This window comes from Canis lupus, chromosome 1 (genome assembly GCF_048164855.1).
Source record: "Canis lupus baileyi chromosome 1, mCanLup2.hap1, whole genome shotgun sequence".
Lineage (NCBI taxonomy): Eukaryota > Metazoa > Chordata > Mammalia > Carnivora > Canidae > Canis > Canis lupus.
In genome coordinates, this window is record NC_132838.1 from 5,497,501 (window position 1) to 5,515,849 (window position 18,349).

At 37.9% G+C, this 18,349-nt stretch overlaps 1 protein-coding gene across 13 annotated transcripts in view; it reads right to left on the reverse strand.

Moving 5' to 3' along the window:
• Nucleotides 1–18,349, reverse strand: part of ZNF407 (zinc finger protein 407) — a 449,612-nt gene that overhangs the window by 403,075 nt on the left and 28,188 nt on the right. For all 13 annotated transcript variants that reach the window (XR_012027907.1, XM_072819667.1, XM_072819655.1 and 10 more), the window contains exons 2-3: nt 12,110–16,852; nt 6,695–6,809 (exon numbers count right to left, since the gene is read on the reverse strand). Coding sequence is in view for 12 of the 13 variants with exons in the window: in XM_072819667.1 (XP_072675768.1) it covers nt 6,695–6,809; nt 12,110–16,796 (4,802 nt within the window). In the remaining variant the exon portion in view is untranslated. The remainder of the gene's footprint in view (nt 1–6,694; nt 6,810–12,109; nt 16,853–18,349) is intronic.

Genomic DNA, 18,349 nt, shown 5'->3' on the forward strand with positions numbered 1-18,349 from the left:
CTTATACCCCAGGAATTGCCTGCTGCGTTAATAGGTCATGCTATTCTATTCTTCACTACTTTTGCTTTATCTACTAAAAATGTCCCAATTAGTCTTGTGAATAGCTCCTCTTCCTTTAAGACCCAACTCAAACATAACTTCTCAAGGAAGCCTTTGCTACTGTTCCTAAGCACTCCCCATGGACCACTGTCCCTTCCTCTTATTCCTAGTATGTGTCCCACTTCACGTCCGTCTCTCCTCCTTGGAGCACATGACTGCGAGGCCTCTGCACTGACTGGTCATGGTCACTGCGTCTGCAGAGAGAGGAAACTCTCAAGAATGTGCCCAGCAGGAAATGAATGAGTCCCTAAATCAGTAGTTATGCTTCCTTCCTATCTACATTTCCAATACCTCTTATACTCAGCATTAGACAAATCAAAGGGCAAAACCCTCCATCAAGGAAAGGACTTTCAAAAACACATTAGCAGGAAGAGAGGAGAAAATAGGCTACCACACCTCGCACCCCCACCTCCACCCCCACTCCCCCACACCCCGCCACACACACACAACTCAAAGGGTAGGCAAAGGAAACCCAGTAGACTGCTTCCCCGACTCCCTGTATTCCACTGTATGGATCAGGAGAGCTAAAGAATCCTCAGATCCTACAACTGGATTTTAAAATCATCACAAAACCATTTAAAAACAAAAAGAAAGCAAAAATGATTTAAGTCACTGAGATAATGAATTCTTCACTGGAAAAGATCTCAGAGAGGCCAATGCTTTCAATTATAACACCAAGAAATGACAATGTGCTCCACGTTGTTAAGGGCGATCACACATGTTGCCTTGAGATAAACCTATGACCCACTCTTCATGATAAAAATTCAAGAAAGCAGCACTACAAAACAGAGAATAGGGTGTGGTGGTGACAAAGCCCCCATGATGCGGAAAGGCTGGCATCCACCATCCTAATCTTACCCTAAATCTCTCCTGGATTTACAAGAGTTCAGTGTAAAATACCTCAGAATCTTATCTGAGAAAGATTGTTTTTTGTTTTAATATTATAGCTATGATGTTTTTTAGACATTCCGATTACAATGTGATTTGTATATAAAATATATAAAACAACATTCATTCACTAAATGATATTTCAAAGACTGGAGCACAAGAGGGATAAACTAACAATGTTAATTTCGTATTCCTCACTGACAGGAAGAGAGACAGTAATCACTACGTGGCATTTTTAAATTTCAAGCTAAAGGCAAAAATGTATCATTAAACAAAAAGCTTTAAAATATTGTATACATAGAATATGTAATATACTCTTTGTAATGAATGTTTGAACATTAATTTAAATTTTTTACAAAACTGAGAGATGCTGCATTTTACATTGTTACAAGCATAATTCATGCCACAACATAAAGCAAACTTTTTCTATCTATATCTCTTTAGCCAAAACAACAAGCCAAACCAAATGCTTATTTTATTTGGATACATCTGTAGATATGATGGGTGTAATTAATTGTTCGGCTAAAAATGCAGTTCCAGGGTGCTTTTAATGATTTAGGTATACACAGCTTTAGTTCTCAGAACAGACTAAAAATAGTGATTTTAATTTATTCCTGCTGCCTACAATTACCCACAACCATGTATTTTTAAATATTTCCAGCCTATAAAAATTACTAATTTTTGCCACTTGTGTTTATCTGCATTTAGACTTTGATTTGGATAAATTAAGCTCTCAAGTGTTCCTTGCTTTATGAAACTCTGCATGTTGTACACTTCAACACAAATAAATGACTTGTACCATTAGAGGTTTAAATAATGTAATGTATTTCATGCTCAGCCTGAAGCTGGATTCCAATGAAGTTGCTAATGCACGTAATGATTAAGTGTAACTCAAATACTAACTGTGTTGTTGAAAACATGACAGGCAATAATTTGGTCTATTATATTCTGCCATTTAATTGCCTAGTACAGACATTCTCTGACACATTATGAAGCAATGATTTACAATTATTCAAGCTGCAAAGGTCAGAAAGTGACATTATAATCATCTACATAGAGATCCCTTCTAATGCACAAAAACTAGGTAATGCCACACACACACAAAAAAGAGTTTTACTGCATTAGTAACTTTCTATTTAAGGTTTCTTAAACCAAATGAGAATAAACAGCTCATAAGCACATTAATACACAATAGAAAATGTCTAGAATCTTTCCATGAACCTGAAGGTGACAGATTGAGAAAATGCCCTTATTCTCTCTGGATTAGCTAAGTGCTACTCCCCTACTTGACTCTGCACACAAGATTCAACCAGACACAGGGAAGTCAATCAGAGAATACCATGATCCCCAGACCACCCATCCCGGTGTCTCTGTGAAAAATGGCACGCAACAGTCAGCTAGCACTTCTAAGGTTTATGGGAATCACAGGCCACTCACTAGTTTGCTACTAACTCCATTTTTTTTTTTTTTTTCTTAAGTAACTGGTCATGAAAAACAAAGACAGTAACCTAAACTCATCAATTTTTACCCCTCTGGTCCTCGTGAAAAGACAATAATATCTTCATCTGTCTAGGCACCTAATTCTATTATATCATGTTCAATTTGTAATCACTCAAGTGCAATAAATCATCAACACATAAAGAACAATGAGAAAGAGTAATAAAATTATTTCAAACAATGCTTTAAGGTGAGAAAAGTGAAAAAGAAAGAGAGATACAGAAACAGACTGAAACCACAGTGTCAAAGGAAAATACCATGCGAGCAAGTTTCTAAAAGAACATAAACCTGAGCAAAAGCAGAAAACAAGAATGGTTAGGGGCTGGAAGGAGGTTAAGTTACAGTTATTACATTCTAGTGAGAACCTAGAGAGAAAAAAATAAGTACAAATTAAAGTCAGAAACCAAAACAACAGATATTGCAAAGCAGAAAGAAAAATTTTTTTAAAGGGACAGTTAAAAGGAAGGAAACTGGTCTACTATGACTCATGTATAATTTGAGTCCATCACTAAAAACACTTTGTATCTCAAGTTTACCATCTGTACAATGGGAATTATAAACATGAGATAAACAATCTCATGACACCAGGAGATCAACAAAAGAAGTGAATGTGAATTAAGGCATACACCAAAGCACAGTACCACACCAATACTACTTATTATCGATAGTATTACATACACTATTGCATGTGTGTATACTCACAGAAACAGAGAGAATTAAATTTAAATAGATTTAACAAAACATGGTGTCTGTAAGCCACTGAAATTTTCAAGTTCTTTTTTCAGTAATCAAAGGTAGAGATCATTGATTTAGTAAAAATATGTTTAACCTGTTTTTAAGTATATGTTCTCAACAAAATTATTAACTTCTGTATAGAAATGCTTTCTATTATTTCTCATTCTCTCCCCACAAGCCCCATGTCAGATCCACACCACATGTTCATGTGAACCACCCACGACGTGCTATCTATAAAGATACCTATACTGTAAAAAATTCCTCTTGGGATCCCATTCAGATCTAAGAAAAACATTAGGAAACTGTACTATTCAAAAACTGCTCCACCTAAAAGTGAAAGTAAAATAAAAGGCTTTTATAAATGAAGTTATCAATAGCAGGTTCTCAGAACAGGAATTGCAAAGCAACACATTTTGGGTGATTTTTACCACAACATGAGCACATAAAGCATGGGTGAACAAAACTGAAATCCTGAATCTGAACCCCAGCTATCTGACAAGAATTAGATATCTAACCCATTCAGCTGCTTCACAAACTAACTCAAATCCATGATAGATTGTAGCTAGCACTTGCCGACGAAGTGAAGAAAATTATCTTAAAACAGAGCTTAAAGATTCAAAGAAATCAGTGTAGGTCCAAACAAATGAAGTAAGAAAGCATAAAAGGCAGTCTTTTGTTAAGGGAGTAACTAATGCACAAGTCAAACTGAGCCTTAGCAAAAGTATTCAAGCTACATATGTGATGAGCATCTACAACCTTCTTATATAAAGATATGAAAAACAAGTCAATTACAAGTAATCTAAACCATTAATACTCAGCTCAATTCAACAAAACGCACTGTCATTTACATCAATTTCGCTATAATATATGAGGGTTTTTTTCCCAAGAAAAGCAAGAGGTTACTATGACAAAATAATGCAACATTGTGAGCAATAATTTCATTTTTAAAAGGTGCCTGCTCCATTATTTCTATACATTATTACTCATTCAGAACTATTTGAAGAACAGTTTATCTCTTACAATTCAGGTAATGAAAAGGTTATTCATAAAATCCTAAGGGGCAGAGATGAAGGTACTGACTACTGCAGAAAGAAAAACACAGTGCAGGACCTTCTGTTTGTGACAAAATTATAGAGTTAATGTTCCTGAAAGATCACGTCACCTTTTAAAGCATGATTTTTTTAAAAGGTAAAATTTATAGCAATGAAAGCTAATGAAGAAACGCAGCATGAGCTGCTTATGCTCAGGAACTAATAGGTCCACTGAGCATTTCTAGGATTATTTAGCCATCAATGATAATGAATCGACATTGTCACTAATGGTAATGTACCAGTGCTCTTCACTGCCACTAACCTGAGAGCCAATCCTTGCTTTCTTTCATGTTTCTCATTTTAGTTTTTCACCTACATATTGCCCTAACCCTTCAAAACACATGAAATACAGACACCCCATGATGCTTTTTTCTTTACCATAAGGGTTCTAACTCGTTATTATTCTGTTTTAACTCCACAGATTATAGGCCTTCTTCAGTTTACTGGAATTCTTCAGAACTTTCAGCTTCACTGTGAAAATATCCATCCTATGAAAATTATCATCATATAACTTTTAAATCAAACTTCACTTAAAAAAAATTAAGAGAACTATTATTTCAACGTAAGTAAAATTCAAGGACTGCCATAATTCTTAAAGATACAATTCTGGAGTCTAGATTCCTTTTTCTATGTGTGTGCACAGACACACACACACACACACACACACACACACCTCTAGGACAGCAGTATGAAACTCATATATCTCTCTGTATTTATAATTCTTTATCTTGGGAATCAAATATGTAAACCACTGGTGTAGCACTTCAGTGGTGTGTGGTGAGCAGTAAGCTCAGCAAAGGGCGCACTATTTCAATTGGACAAGCAAAGCCAGTCAATCAGGTATTGTTTCTGATGCCACCTATGCCAGAAACTGTTCTCTGATAAAGTTTCTTCTTCTCTTTCCCAGGACTTAGTAACCCTAATAAAAAAAAAAATGGACGGAATTAGATTTCTAATAATAGAGCATGCAAAAACTGCTTTTTTTTTTTTTGAAGAAATGAGGACGAAACTGCTGATGACCCCCTAACAGCAAATGTTTGCCAGAGTCAAGCCCTTCCCTCTTTCCTATAACTCATATGGTAAGAAACAATAAATGAGGTATCTTTTAAAATTCCAAGACCCAGAGCAATTAAAATGAACCATTTGGCACTCAACCCTTGCAGCTAAAATCAGTAGCAACAAAACTCATTCTGCCACTGATCTTCAGGGGGCTTCAGGGCAGAGGTTCATCTTCATTTACCTTAGCTAGAAGTCACTGAACCATCAATTCTGCCAGTGAACACATCACAGACCATGGTTAATAAAACTGCTTTGCAAAGTTATCTGTAAAACTATCTCAAGGGTCAAAAAATGCAACTGCATCCTGGAATAAAATGTACTGTCCAACAAAAGCCGTTTCTGACTTAAAAGATATTACTCGGTAGCGCTAACCAGAAGAATCTTCCCCTGAAAAAGGAAACCCACCATAGTGTGTGCGCATTGCATAATTGAATTGAACCTGCAGCATTGAGGGAATCAGCCAGAAGAACTGCAGGTTTCTCAGGTTCCACAGAAAGTGTTTTCATAGGATGCGCTCATTCATTAATTTCTCTAAATTAATAGCATTAAAATATATTTTTAATCAGAGATAGGATATTAAAATCCAGCTCTGAATGTCCTATGATATACCATAGATGTCATGGCATTTTAAAACCTTTTAAACATTTCTGCTAAATTAATTAGTTGTGCATTAAGGCATCTCAGTGCTCCCTATTAAACGCAACACATCTGAGTGACAGTTTAACACCGTGAATGGTTCTTTAGAGGAAGAGCCGTTAACTAAAAATGGATAACAACAAGTTTTGAAATAAAGTTACATGAAAACATACATTATACACTGTTTACTCAAGTTTTATCTCTTTAACAATCAGTAACCAGATGTCTGAAATTAAATCTTTTTCTACATTTCTCTTTATGGAGTATGTCCAGTCTATCTATCCAAAGAGCCACTACTGTGATTAAAATTAAAGCAGTATATAGCAAAAGAAAAAAAAAAACGCATACATATACACTCCTAAAGCTGTATTATGTATTTTTTTATGTCTTTAAATGGAATTTACAGTTCTCTCTGGCAATGTGAATGAACATCCTATAATTTAGTCAATTTACAGATTACAGGTTCAAATTGACCTTGTAGCCCATAAAATTGCTCATCTTCAGTAGAGGATTAGAAGTGGGAGAAGAATGTCATAACTGTATTTAAGGAATTTACCATAACAATGGAAAGGAGGATACGCATGCATAATTTTAGCCACTCTTACTCATATCAGTTTTGAATTCTGAAACAATGGCTATCCTGCATGCTTCCTGGTTCACCACGGTAGAGATGGTTTCAATTTACTCACCCACAGACGTGACACTTGTATTCCCTCATCCCAAGGTGCCTTTTGACATGGTTTCTGGCATCGCCAAGCTGAGCTGTTGCAAAATGGCATATCTTGCACTTGAATGGTTTTGATCCTAGGTAAATTTAACATAAAATATGATTTGAATGTGAATAATACATTACTGATAGTTTAAAAAGAGGCTTAGATCTTAAATCATACTTTTCATCTGATTAGAAATTTCTGGCCCCAAAATGCTGGAACACCAGCATTCCTTTCTAACTTGAATAGACCTGCATCCCATAATCATTCCACCAAGAGACTTAAACGTTTCAGTGAGTGTTCCTAACTTCCAATAACATTCCTAAAATATAAAGCAAAAGTGAAGCAGTTGAGCAGTAGTAAGTAGATGAGATGAGCTAAATAATTTTAAATATTTTTCTAACAATTCACAAAAATATATTTTAAAGTTATTCAACATCTGAAATGTAACATTATAAAAACATAAATGCATACAGTGCAGCTGATATTTTATAAAGTATATTTATCATCAAATAAATTTCTCAGTAGCCACCTCCCTTCCTCATATTTCTGCAGCTTTGAATTTACTCACATTAAGAATGGCATTTCAGATTTTTTTCTGACATTTATCCCAAATGATTCACTATTTTACTGTTTTAATAGCTAGCACACAATGTAAGAATATATAATGGATAAGTTATTTGCTTTTATGATCATTTTATAGTCAAAAATCTATGATGATTCTGCAAACCAGAAGTATTGATATTTTATTTACTGACTTCATGAACAAATATTTCAACATAATAAAAAGCAAAGTACCAACAATTTCTTTTTTTAAATTTCACAAAGGTTAACCTATACTCAAAAATGAGAAAATAATTTCAGAATCAATAAACCTAGTATCAGGAACAGAGACTGTAACTGGAACACAGTCACTAATAGATAATCAGTACCCACATTAATGAGAAGCAATACTCCTTTAAGTGCGACATGTAGACACCATTTTTCATTTTTCAAACCACCAAATCTTCAAATAAATACATCAAAATCATAAAAACCACAGTCTGCTATCAGTACAATATGTTTCCAGATCTTTTGTATAATGTTTAATACCTATTTGGTGAAATACCTAGTTAGACAGAATATGATATTTGTGAACCTCAATAAACATACAAAAAGGGCTCAAATAAAAAAATTGCAATACATCACATTTGATCAATGAACCTTTGTGCAGTGCCCTTGAAAAAAAATAATCCTTCAAGAATACTTTGTTGAAATTGAAGCACTCAGTAAAAAATTTTAGAGTCTTAAATTTCAATTTAATTCCCAAAAGCTGACAAAAAAGTGAAGCATTTAATTTTAATCTTCTAACAGAAATAAAAAAGTCAACAGCACTAAGCACGGGCAGACAAGGTTGAATATTTCACAGTTCAATGACAATGAAGCCAGATCTCTTAATACTTCCATTTCTAGTGTTAGAAGTAGATGTAAAATATATTTAGCACCTGAATGGTTATATCTAGTCAGCTTTATATGTTTAAATGTCAAAAGCAGGTTGAGACTGCAGCTTACAGCAATCACATTCTATCAATCACATTAGAAACTACAGTTTACTTAAATGATTCTGATAAAACTAAGCCTATCACGACCTGGAAACATTTCATCTCAACACAGATTTCTATGAAGGGACACAGAAAGGAAAAGAGTGAGAAGAAACAATTCACATGCACTGTAAACTGAAAGGCATTAAAGATAATAGGGTAATTAGGAAATTATTAATTAACAATAACATCAGGACTCCAACCAAAGAAAATGAAGCTCTCAACATTTCTATTACAATCTTGGTGAAAGCATTTAAAATCTCCTGTGGGTTTAAGGTTCCGCCGTGCTCCCACCACACTGTGTGCCACGAGGGGCTGGGGACAGACCTTTCCATTCACCACACGTGGCTCCTTAGTGAGAAGCTCTAGTTCCTTCAGGTCTCAGTGATCCTTTGCTAGTGTGTTGACAACACATAAATGAGTTCTTCTGCTGACTGCTTTCATGCAGAAATCACTGAGGTCCTGACTATTTTTCACATCTTATATTCAGAACAGACTGTGTTAACATCTCCTTTCTGTTCCACACAAATTCTAGGGAAGTGGAGATAATACTTTCCTGCATTAGGAAAAAAAGGTCTTCTTTTTTTCTAATAATGTTTTCAGTCTTAAGCTCGCGATGCACATCCCATAATGAATCCAGGCACACTGTTTATAAGTCAAAATTTGTAAAGCCACGTATTACTAAATTTGTATTTCTCGCAAGTGTATTGTGATTATTACAAACTGTCAATATCATTTAAAATAGTTCCATTCCTGGGAACAGCATGATCCTCAGTAGGTTTTCTTTTAATTTGAATTTGTAGGCTTTTTGAAAGGGAAAAACAAAAAAAGACTCTAGTTTTCTGGCACCTTACAATTTTACCAAAAGAATTCCAAAGATTTTTAAAACTAAATCTTCACTCAGACCTACACAGCCATTCCTCAACATCAGTCACAGCTAATTGCTATGCACATATGGATGTGAGATTAATATTTTAAAAATGATATCAAAACTTTAGGTCTTAAAGAATGTATATATAACCCATTATCTAATGCTTCTCCATAATAGCTACAACCCTCTAATGCTACAACACTCTCTAAATGCTAAAACTTCATTCTGTTCTTCTGTCTGTCCTTTCTTCCTTCCTTCCTTCCTTCCTTCCTTCCTTCCTTCCTTCATTCATTCATTCATTCAATAAATAACTGCAAGCCAACTCTGTGTGGGGTGTGGAGATGAAGCAGTGAACAAAGTAGAGCCAAGTCCTCACTAGGCTTGAAGTCAACAGACCAACTCTCCTCCCAGTGTCTTTTCAAGAGCATTCAGCCTCTAAACTGTCACATACAGGCTAAGTTAAACACCTCCAGCCCTCAGGTGAGACTAAGTCACACAATCTCCCCATGTGACATTTCCAAACAGCACAAGTGACCCCATGCACTAGAGTATCAAACTGAAGGGCTTCAGACAGTCTTCTAGTTTAATGACATCTGTCTGCCATGTCCTTTAAAAGTAAAGCTCTAACCCACAGAACATGCAAGAGGGAAGATGAACCACTGTTTTTGTACTCCTAACAAGGTAAAAGGCGACACTGCCCTTTCTGGTCATGCAGATGACTCCATACAAGCAAAGACACATGAAAATGCTGGGGTGCTTTTTTTCCTACAATTCTTGATAATCAAAACTCATTTATTTCTTAGAGTGGTGTTTTTATTGTGCTTAAGGATGGGAAGAAAAGGAGACATAAGATACAGAGCAAATTACAAAATATGAAAACAGGAATTGGAAGAGTAAGTCCTTTTCCAGTTAACCATTAATAACAGTCCCTGCATCACTACTTCATGGACATGAGCAAAGTATCAGAAAAGCAATTCATTCTAAGATGCCCCAAAGGGGGGGGGGGGGGGACTAAAAACCTTGAATTAAAACCGGGAGAACAACATCCCCCAAACAGTGGCTTCCAAACCTGCAATGGTAGACTGGCATTGTGTACTCAGGAACAGGGCTCTCTGTGGTGCTCAGGAACACAATAAAAATGTACTTGCTGATAAGCCCAACAGAAGATGTTAAAAAGTATGCTAACTTTTAGTAAATGTTACAATCAATGATGTAACTTATATAAGTAGGGTTACTTTGTCACATATTGATAGTTACCTCACTTTCACATCCACATTAACTTGATTTTAAATGCAATTAATACATATAGTCAAGGAAGACTAATGGACTACATTCTGCACTTAACCTAGTGGACGTTTTCAAATGGCACAAGTGACCAGTGCAAACCTATTTTGCATTGTAAACGACTAAATAAATCTTAATGGATTAAGAATGATCAGCTATCAACACACAAGGGAAATTAAGTGCTGAAATGCCTACATTGATTATTTTAAATTATTAGCCTTACTCTGTTCTTGAATTTGTATGCTTTTAGTGAGCTTTAACACATTTACAAGACTTATTGACTATAATTACAAGAGAATTCAAGTAATGGACACATCAATTATAAGCAACATGTCTTGACCAGACAGTTGCATAAAGAATTCTAAAAAGAGATCCATTAGCATCTTCCTCTTAGTTTTATTCAGTTTTTATCTGCCTTTAGAGGGCATGTTAAGAAAGTACATACCTTCTACACACATGAACAAGCCTGATTTCTAAAAGCCAGATCACTTCATAAAATGAGTGAGCACAGCAGTGACAGAGCAATTAATAATGCCAAGAAAAGGGTATCTGGATTTATTCCCCAACAACAGTTCCACCGCACGAAGAGTTGGAACCATGAGTACAATGTTTGTGTTTACCTAGATTAATCTTATGTAGGTTGCCCTGTTCTTTCTTCAATGAAAAACTTTTATCTGTCTGTAATCTCCCTACACTAGTCATGTTTCATACTCTTTTGTCTTCCTCCTTGTAACCATGCACTAAGTTTCAAAAACTGCATGAATTTAAAGTATAGCTTTAATAATAAGCCATTATTTAAAAGTACAGTAAAATAAACCTTACAGTTTTAATGAAAATATGTTCATTGAAATGTGAATTTATTATTCAAATCCACTCATAAATTCAACCATGGAGACAGAACTTGTCTAAGCAGAGCACAATGATTTAGAAAAGCTGTCTATTTAAAATAAAGAATGTATGGCAGGTTTATAGAAACAGTGCAGTGAATTTTTACATAAATTTAGAACAGTGGCTTATGCATTTTCCACAAAAAAAAAGTTTAAAAAAAAATTTCCACCCCAAATTAAACATTAAAATGGAACACTACATTTGACAGAGCACAGAAACTAAATCAGGTGCTGCCTTCATGAAAACCAAATCCCCAGGACATCTTAACTTTGAAAAGTGTTCACTAATTTTGATCCTTGAAAGTAGAATCTTGTTGCCTGGGAGTTACACTTTTCGATATAAACCATCTGGCAATGAATAATTTTAAATCCCTAAAATTCTAAGAAAATTTTTATTATTCCATTCCTCAAAAGCCATTTTAATATGTCCTCTGAAACCCACAGTACCACTTAATAGCTACCTTGAAAAACCAAACAATTAGGACTCAGAAACAACTGGAAAGCTGTTAAGAGACGGGAAAACTTAACAAAGGCATCGGAGGGGCAAGGCTTTTTGATAAAATGAAAAGAAATTTGTCAAACAACCTGCTTCAGAATCACTAAGGCCTAATTAGCTTTGGAAATGTTCTATGTCAACACTGACTTATGGCTGATGCCCAGAGTGCCACACAGCGGGTCATGTGATGAGCAAATGCAGCATGGACTCCAGATCCCAACTTTACCCTCCACCTGCAGTTTACAGGTGAACGCAGGTTTGCAGATGGGTACGTACCTGTATGAGTGCGAATATGCGCTAGAAATGCCATCGAGTTGCTACTTCGACACATCTTCCCGCAGTACTTGCAAACATTGCCTTGATTTTCTTCCCTCTCGCGGTTGATTTGCTCAGTGTCTTCCACTATGTACTTGTTCACCTCGCGGAGCAGTTCTTCATGCTGGCCTTTAATATGCAGAAATAAATTCTGCTCTGAATCAAAGGGCTCCGTACACTTGACACATTTAAAGGTGGCCCCGCCCTCTGGAAGCTCCTCTACACTGGCCTGCTCATTCCTCATGTGCCCAGCACTGGCCAGATGCTGATGAAGGTTGCTCTCAGTATAGAATGACTTTCCACACAGTAAACAATGGAAGTGTTTCTCCTTTGTAGGGTGTTTCATGGCTATGTGAACATTCAGTCCACTCAAGCCATCTGCTAAGAAGCCACAATCATCACACCGAATTCGTGTGGATTCCCCAAAGGAGCCACCGTCAGATTTCTTCTTTTTCATACCTTGAGCACAGTCTTTCAAGGGCAATTCACTGATTCTCACCCCTGTTGTTATCAGACCCTCTTCAGACTGGTCTAACAATTCTCCATCTTCAGGGTTCTTTATCCTTATTATGGAAGAATCAAACCGGCCAAAACTATACATGGCCTGTCCTCTGTCATCAATACTGATTATAGTTTCATAGACATCATTACTTTCAACTGTGCTATCAGAAGCTGGACCGTCCTCTTCCAAAATAATTTTAGTTTCATGTTGGGAATTCATCAGAATTTCCTTGTTCTCCATAACTGGGTCTTCACCACTATCTTTCAAATCCTCCGGATTCTGCGCACTTCCAACCTCGTTCTGACCACTGCTTTCCAGGTCCAGCTCCTGCCTTGTCCCCGTCATCACAACAGGCATGGTGCTTTCAGCCAGATGCCTTCCCCCTACACCAGGTCTGCCGAGGCCTTTCTCTGCATTCTCCCCCGCCTCCCCAACATCTCTCTCACTAGGCGTGCTCGGATCACCAGTGTCATTCAACACGCCACGGGCTCTCTCTACTGCCTCATAATCCAAAGTGGAGCTTCCTGAATTTTCATTCTGAAATCTGCTTGGGGAGCCACAATTAGAGGAAATATTAAAGGACACCATCTCCTCAGGTTTCAGAGCTTTATCCTTGGCCAGGGGCTGTTGGAAATTTCCACAGAAGGAATGATCTTCACTGAGATTAGATTCTTCTTCAGTCTCAATCTCTACAGAGTTGGGAGCACGGAGTATCTTAGACACATCTAGACTAGTATCCTCATCCAAAACACAAACATCAGCATTATTTTTAGATCTCAGAATTTCTTCAGATGATTGGTCTGAAATTATCTGATATTCTTCAGAACTGTGTTGATGCTGCTCCTCTGGGATGATGATATTTTTGGACACATCTGCAGAACTTGCTTCTATGTCAGAAGAGGTTAAGTAAGACTGCCTTTTCATCTTGTGTTTCTCTGTGGCCGCGTGTCTGGTCATCTCTCGGCGAGTCACAGCATAGTAATCGCAGGCCATGCAATAAAAAGCAAATTCTTTTGTATGTTTCCGTTTTATGTGCAGTTCCAGAGAAGCAGAAGAGTGAGCATTAAAGTCACAGTGAACACACTTATTATCACCTGTACCCACACCATCTCTCTGGGAGCATGCATCCCCCTGCTGAGGAGGGTCCTCTGGTTCTAGAGACATTTGTTCCTTTTTATCAGTCAGGTGACTGTTGACTTCCCCATCTGTAGAATGAAATACATTTTCAACTTCCACTTCAGTTGGATTTCCGTGCTCTGCTCCTGGCTTTTCTGAGGTGCACGTATCTGATTCAGCTGACTTATTAGCAAGTTCATCAGAACCTGCTGAGATGGCATTCCTTCTGCAGGCTTCCAGGTTACCCCCTTCGGGGCCAACAATGATATCTGAACTTTGCTTGCCATTTGCTTCTATTTCTACACGTCCTTTATGTTTCTTAGTGGCACAATGACGTTCCATATCTCCCTTGGTCACAGTATAATACTTACACACTTTGCATAAATAACTATACTGGTGACTGTGTTTCCGTCGAATGTGAACAGTCAGGTTTGTGATACTGGAGGCCAAGAGACCACAGTGAGAGCATGTCCGAGAGATGTTACCTTTGGGTCTCCCTCTCTTTGAAGTAGCAGTCAAAGCTACTTCACCCTCCCTGGCCGTCACACCAGGCTGTGGCACTTCCTTGCTAGTCAGTACACTCTTTTCAAGACAGGAAGACTCCTGCAACTGCACCCCTTCCATGTGGCCTTCTATTCTTCCATTTCCAGAAACGTGAAGCTCCTCTTTTCTGTCATTTGCACCTATACACACCCTTTCAATACACTCTTCAAAACTTAAGCCAATGTTGTTTTTCTTGGCATTTTCAAGATGCTTGCTTCTCTTAATGTGCTTCTCCATTCCCTCCTTGCTCAGCGAATAAAGATTACACGCTTTACAAAGAAAGTGGTAGTCCTGACCATGCCGGAGCTTTATGTGTCTCGTGAGAACAGTGGAGGACCTCGTTTTATAAAAACACTTCTTACACTGAAACTGAGGCTTACTTGAATGCCTTACTTCGTGTCCATGGCTCACCCTGGGCTTACCTGCTTCCTCCTGAGCTGCTTTACCTGACTCGCTCATTTGATCTTTCATGTTCTCAGATTCTAAAGAACTTAAGGGTAAGGTCTGCAAAGCCAAATCACTGTTAAAGGACTGAGAAGTCTTTGGTTGAACCAGTAAACAAACGTGCTTCTCAGCCATTGCATGTTCTTCCAGGTCTTTCTCAGACAAGAAGAATAGATTGCAGGGAGCGCAAAGAAAACCCATCTTGTGCTTTTCCTTCATGTGGTCTCTGAGACTTAGTTCATCCTCAGAAATAAATGAACAGCACTGACACCTGAGGCCAGCGGCAGCGTGCTGGTGCTGGCTGTCATGTGAATGCCTGTCCAAGTCCCTCCTCAACGTGCTGGAAAAGTCACAGGCCTGGCAGTGAAGCTTCACCTCTCCAGGGGGGGCCCTCTCCCCGTGGGTCTTCAGCTCTGTCCTGTTTGTAGCCTCCTGACCACGGTCTGTACAAGTCCACATCTGACGATCGGCAGCTGGCCTCACCACCATGGAGCTAAAGGAGCACGCCCGATGGGAGCTTCTTTGGTCCTGCTTCAGGTCTGCACTTTCTGAGGAAGCCACACACACACTGTCGACACTGCCACTTGTTTCCACGTGTTTGGCCACGGACTCTGCCTCACTTGTCTTCACCTGGGTTCTAAAGTGTTTCATGTACATCCTCTGGGTGTCATTAGCTGCTCTTTTACTAATTCCTAAGAGATTAAATCTTTTCTTGGCCTGGCCTTTTAAGGTAAAAGTGCCAGTCCGTCTTCGGAAGCTACTGCCCAAGGTGAGGATATTTCGCTCGGGTCTGGGTCTTGAGCTTACGCTGACACTGTGTGCTGCCTGTAAAGTATTTTTGGTAGATTCAAATTTCTCTAGGAGACCCTCTGAACTGACCAAAGCTCCTAACTTTTTATTTTTATCCTGGTTTTCAGTGTTTCGAGCTATGCCAAGGGAAGTAACGTTTTCTTCGATGATCTCTACTTTTTCTGATGAAGTATTCCTGGATGGCATCATTTCAACAAGCAGCTCACTGCTACTTCCACTTTGCTTAGAAATGTTTCCTCGGAAATCTTTAAATTTGCTTCCAACATTTCGTAATCCTTTTGAATCACCTGTCTTTGCTATTGGTTTAGAAGCTCTTGGTTTTACGCGAACATTTTTTGTTCCCATGGCACATGGTTTCTTAGGGAAGGGCTGTTTTGTTAATATCTGTACAAATCCTCCACGAGCGGCAAGATTCTGACGTCGGAGATGCGTTTTGCCGAGATAATGGGCATTCAACAGGTTTTCTTCCACACACTGAAAGCCACAGAGATCACAAGAAAAGACTTGCTGTGGCCCATGTGTCTGTCTGACATGCACATGCAATGCTGCACTGCTCTCTGCTTTGTGGCTACAGTGACAGCAGGTATATTCCATAGATTGTTGCGTATGACATTCAGCATGTTTTTCCAAATCAGGGCAAGAAGAAAACAAATGACCACATATGCTGCACTTGAAAACTGAATCTACATTTCCAATGGTACAACTAACACTGATCTCTTTCAGGGGGAAAGGAGATTCTCTTTCCGGATCAAGGGAAACCATTTCCTGAGCAGATTTTTTTTCAGTGTCTATTTTCGGAGAAACAGCATCCACAGTGCTAAGACTGCAAGGAGGGGAGAAGGCATTGGGAAGACGCGTGCCTCCATCTGGGCATTCATTCAGGAGGGTCTCCCTCACTGTCTCACTTAACGGAATATGCCCTTCTGGGACCATGCTTGCAGAAGTTTCTAGCCTGTGAATGCCCTGTTCTTCAGGCTCCAGGTGCTCTGCCTCAGCTGATAATTTCATTCGTTTGGAAGCATGTTTGTTTCCGTCTTCCACCACAGTGACACTGCCAAAGTGTGAGGATTCTGGAAAACCTCTTTTGCTGGTGGGATTCTCTGAGGAATTTGGGATCACATCAAATACAGGCCCACAATCAACATCATGAGATGAAGTATTTCTCAAGTCTTTTGCTTCTTTGGTGATATTTTCATCCTCATCATTCTCTGGCTTCTTCTCAGTATCCATCATTAATAACGTACCGGTGACGTTGCTTATGTCAGGGCGGCTCACTTGGCACTCATAACCTGTGCACAAAATAAACATGGTATTAAACCTCTCAACGTAGAGAACACACACGCACATATTTTGTCCAAAAGTCAACATAAAGTGACATGCTGAGTGAAAAAAATATCACAGCCTCAATATTTCCTTTTTATTGAGATGAACTTGATGCTGTGTGTCAAGTCCTTATGAAAAGTTCAAAGTCAGATGTAGGAAACACCACATCACCACACTGTTGGCTCAGGAAGCAAGACTATGGCATCTCTGACTGAAGAAGTGTTCTCAACCAGCTTGCAAAAAAAATTCCCATGAGTCAATTCTCTCAACTAGTACATTTCAGTTTACTTTTTTTTTTTTAAATGGAGAAACCGTCTTCTCAAATTTTATTTCAGCAAACCTCTGTCTGTAAAACAGATTAAACAAAACTGCTGTGACTCAAGCCAGGAAGTCAGGCCTTCCCCTCTGCAGCCTCCCAACCAAAGCCCAAGCTCCAGTGTAAAAGGAAATAACAACTGCTTCATCCTTTGCCCCTACAGCAAAGAGACTTACCAATATTTTCTAAATATATCTTAATTAACAACATACACATTCTCATCACACATCACTATTCCTGCTCAAACTTTCCAACCAATGAAAAGCCACTCCTGTTCCCACTGTCAATCACCAGTTTCCTCATCTAATAGCCATTCTGTACCGTCTGAAGGTTAATGACAAACAGAAATGTCAGCAGGAGAGCAGGATTAATGAAGAAAATTTTGGGGAGAGAAAAGAATCTCACTGAATAAAATGCTTTAAAATCAATAATATTGATTTTATTTTTCATTATGCAATTTAATTCAATTAAAACATATCATTTTCCATTTACTTTACACCAAGATTGGAATTTTCAGCCAAATGCCATTGGATTTGATGTGAATAAAAAACCATAAAATATTATGGCCTCAAAACTAATGAGAACTACTTTTAACTATTTTAACTACTTTTTTCATAACAATGACAAACCAAATAAAGGCTGTTGCTTTGGCTCTGTGAAAAGTGGGGAACAAAATATATTTATGTGACACCAAAAGCAACAAAAGAAAAAATGGATAAATTGGGCTTTATCAAAATTGAAAACTTCAAATGACTGTATGCTTCAAAGGCCACGATCAAGAAAGTGAAAAAAATAACTGACAAAATGGGAAAAACTTTTTACATATATCTGACACAGGACTTAATCTAGAACATATAGAGAACTCTTACAACTCAATGATAAGAAGATGAGCCAATTTCTAAATGAGCAAAAGGACTGACTACACATTTCTCTAAAGAAGATAAACAGCCAAAAAGCACATGAAAACATACTCCGTATCAGCTGTCATTAGAAAAATGCAAATCAAAACCATAATGTAATACCATTTCATACTCATTAGAACAGGTAGAATCAAAAGGTCAGTTAATAACAGGTATTGGTAAGAACGTGGAAAAGTCAGGATAATCACAAAAATGCTAGTGGGGACAGAAGAGGGTGACGCCACTTT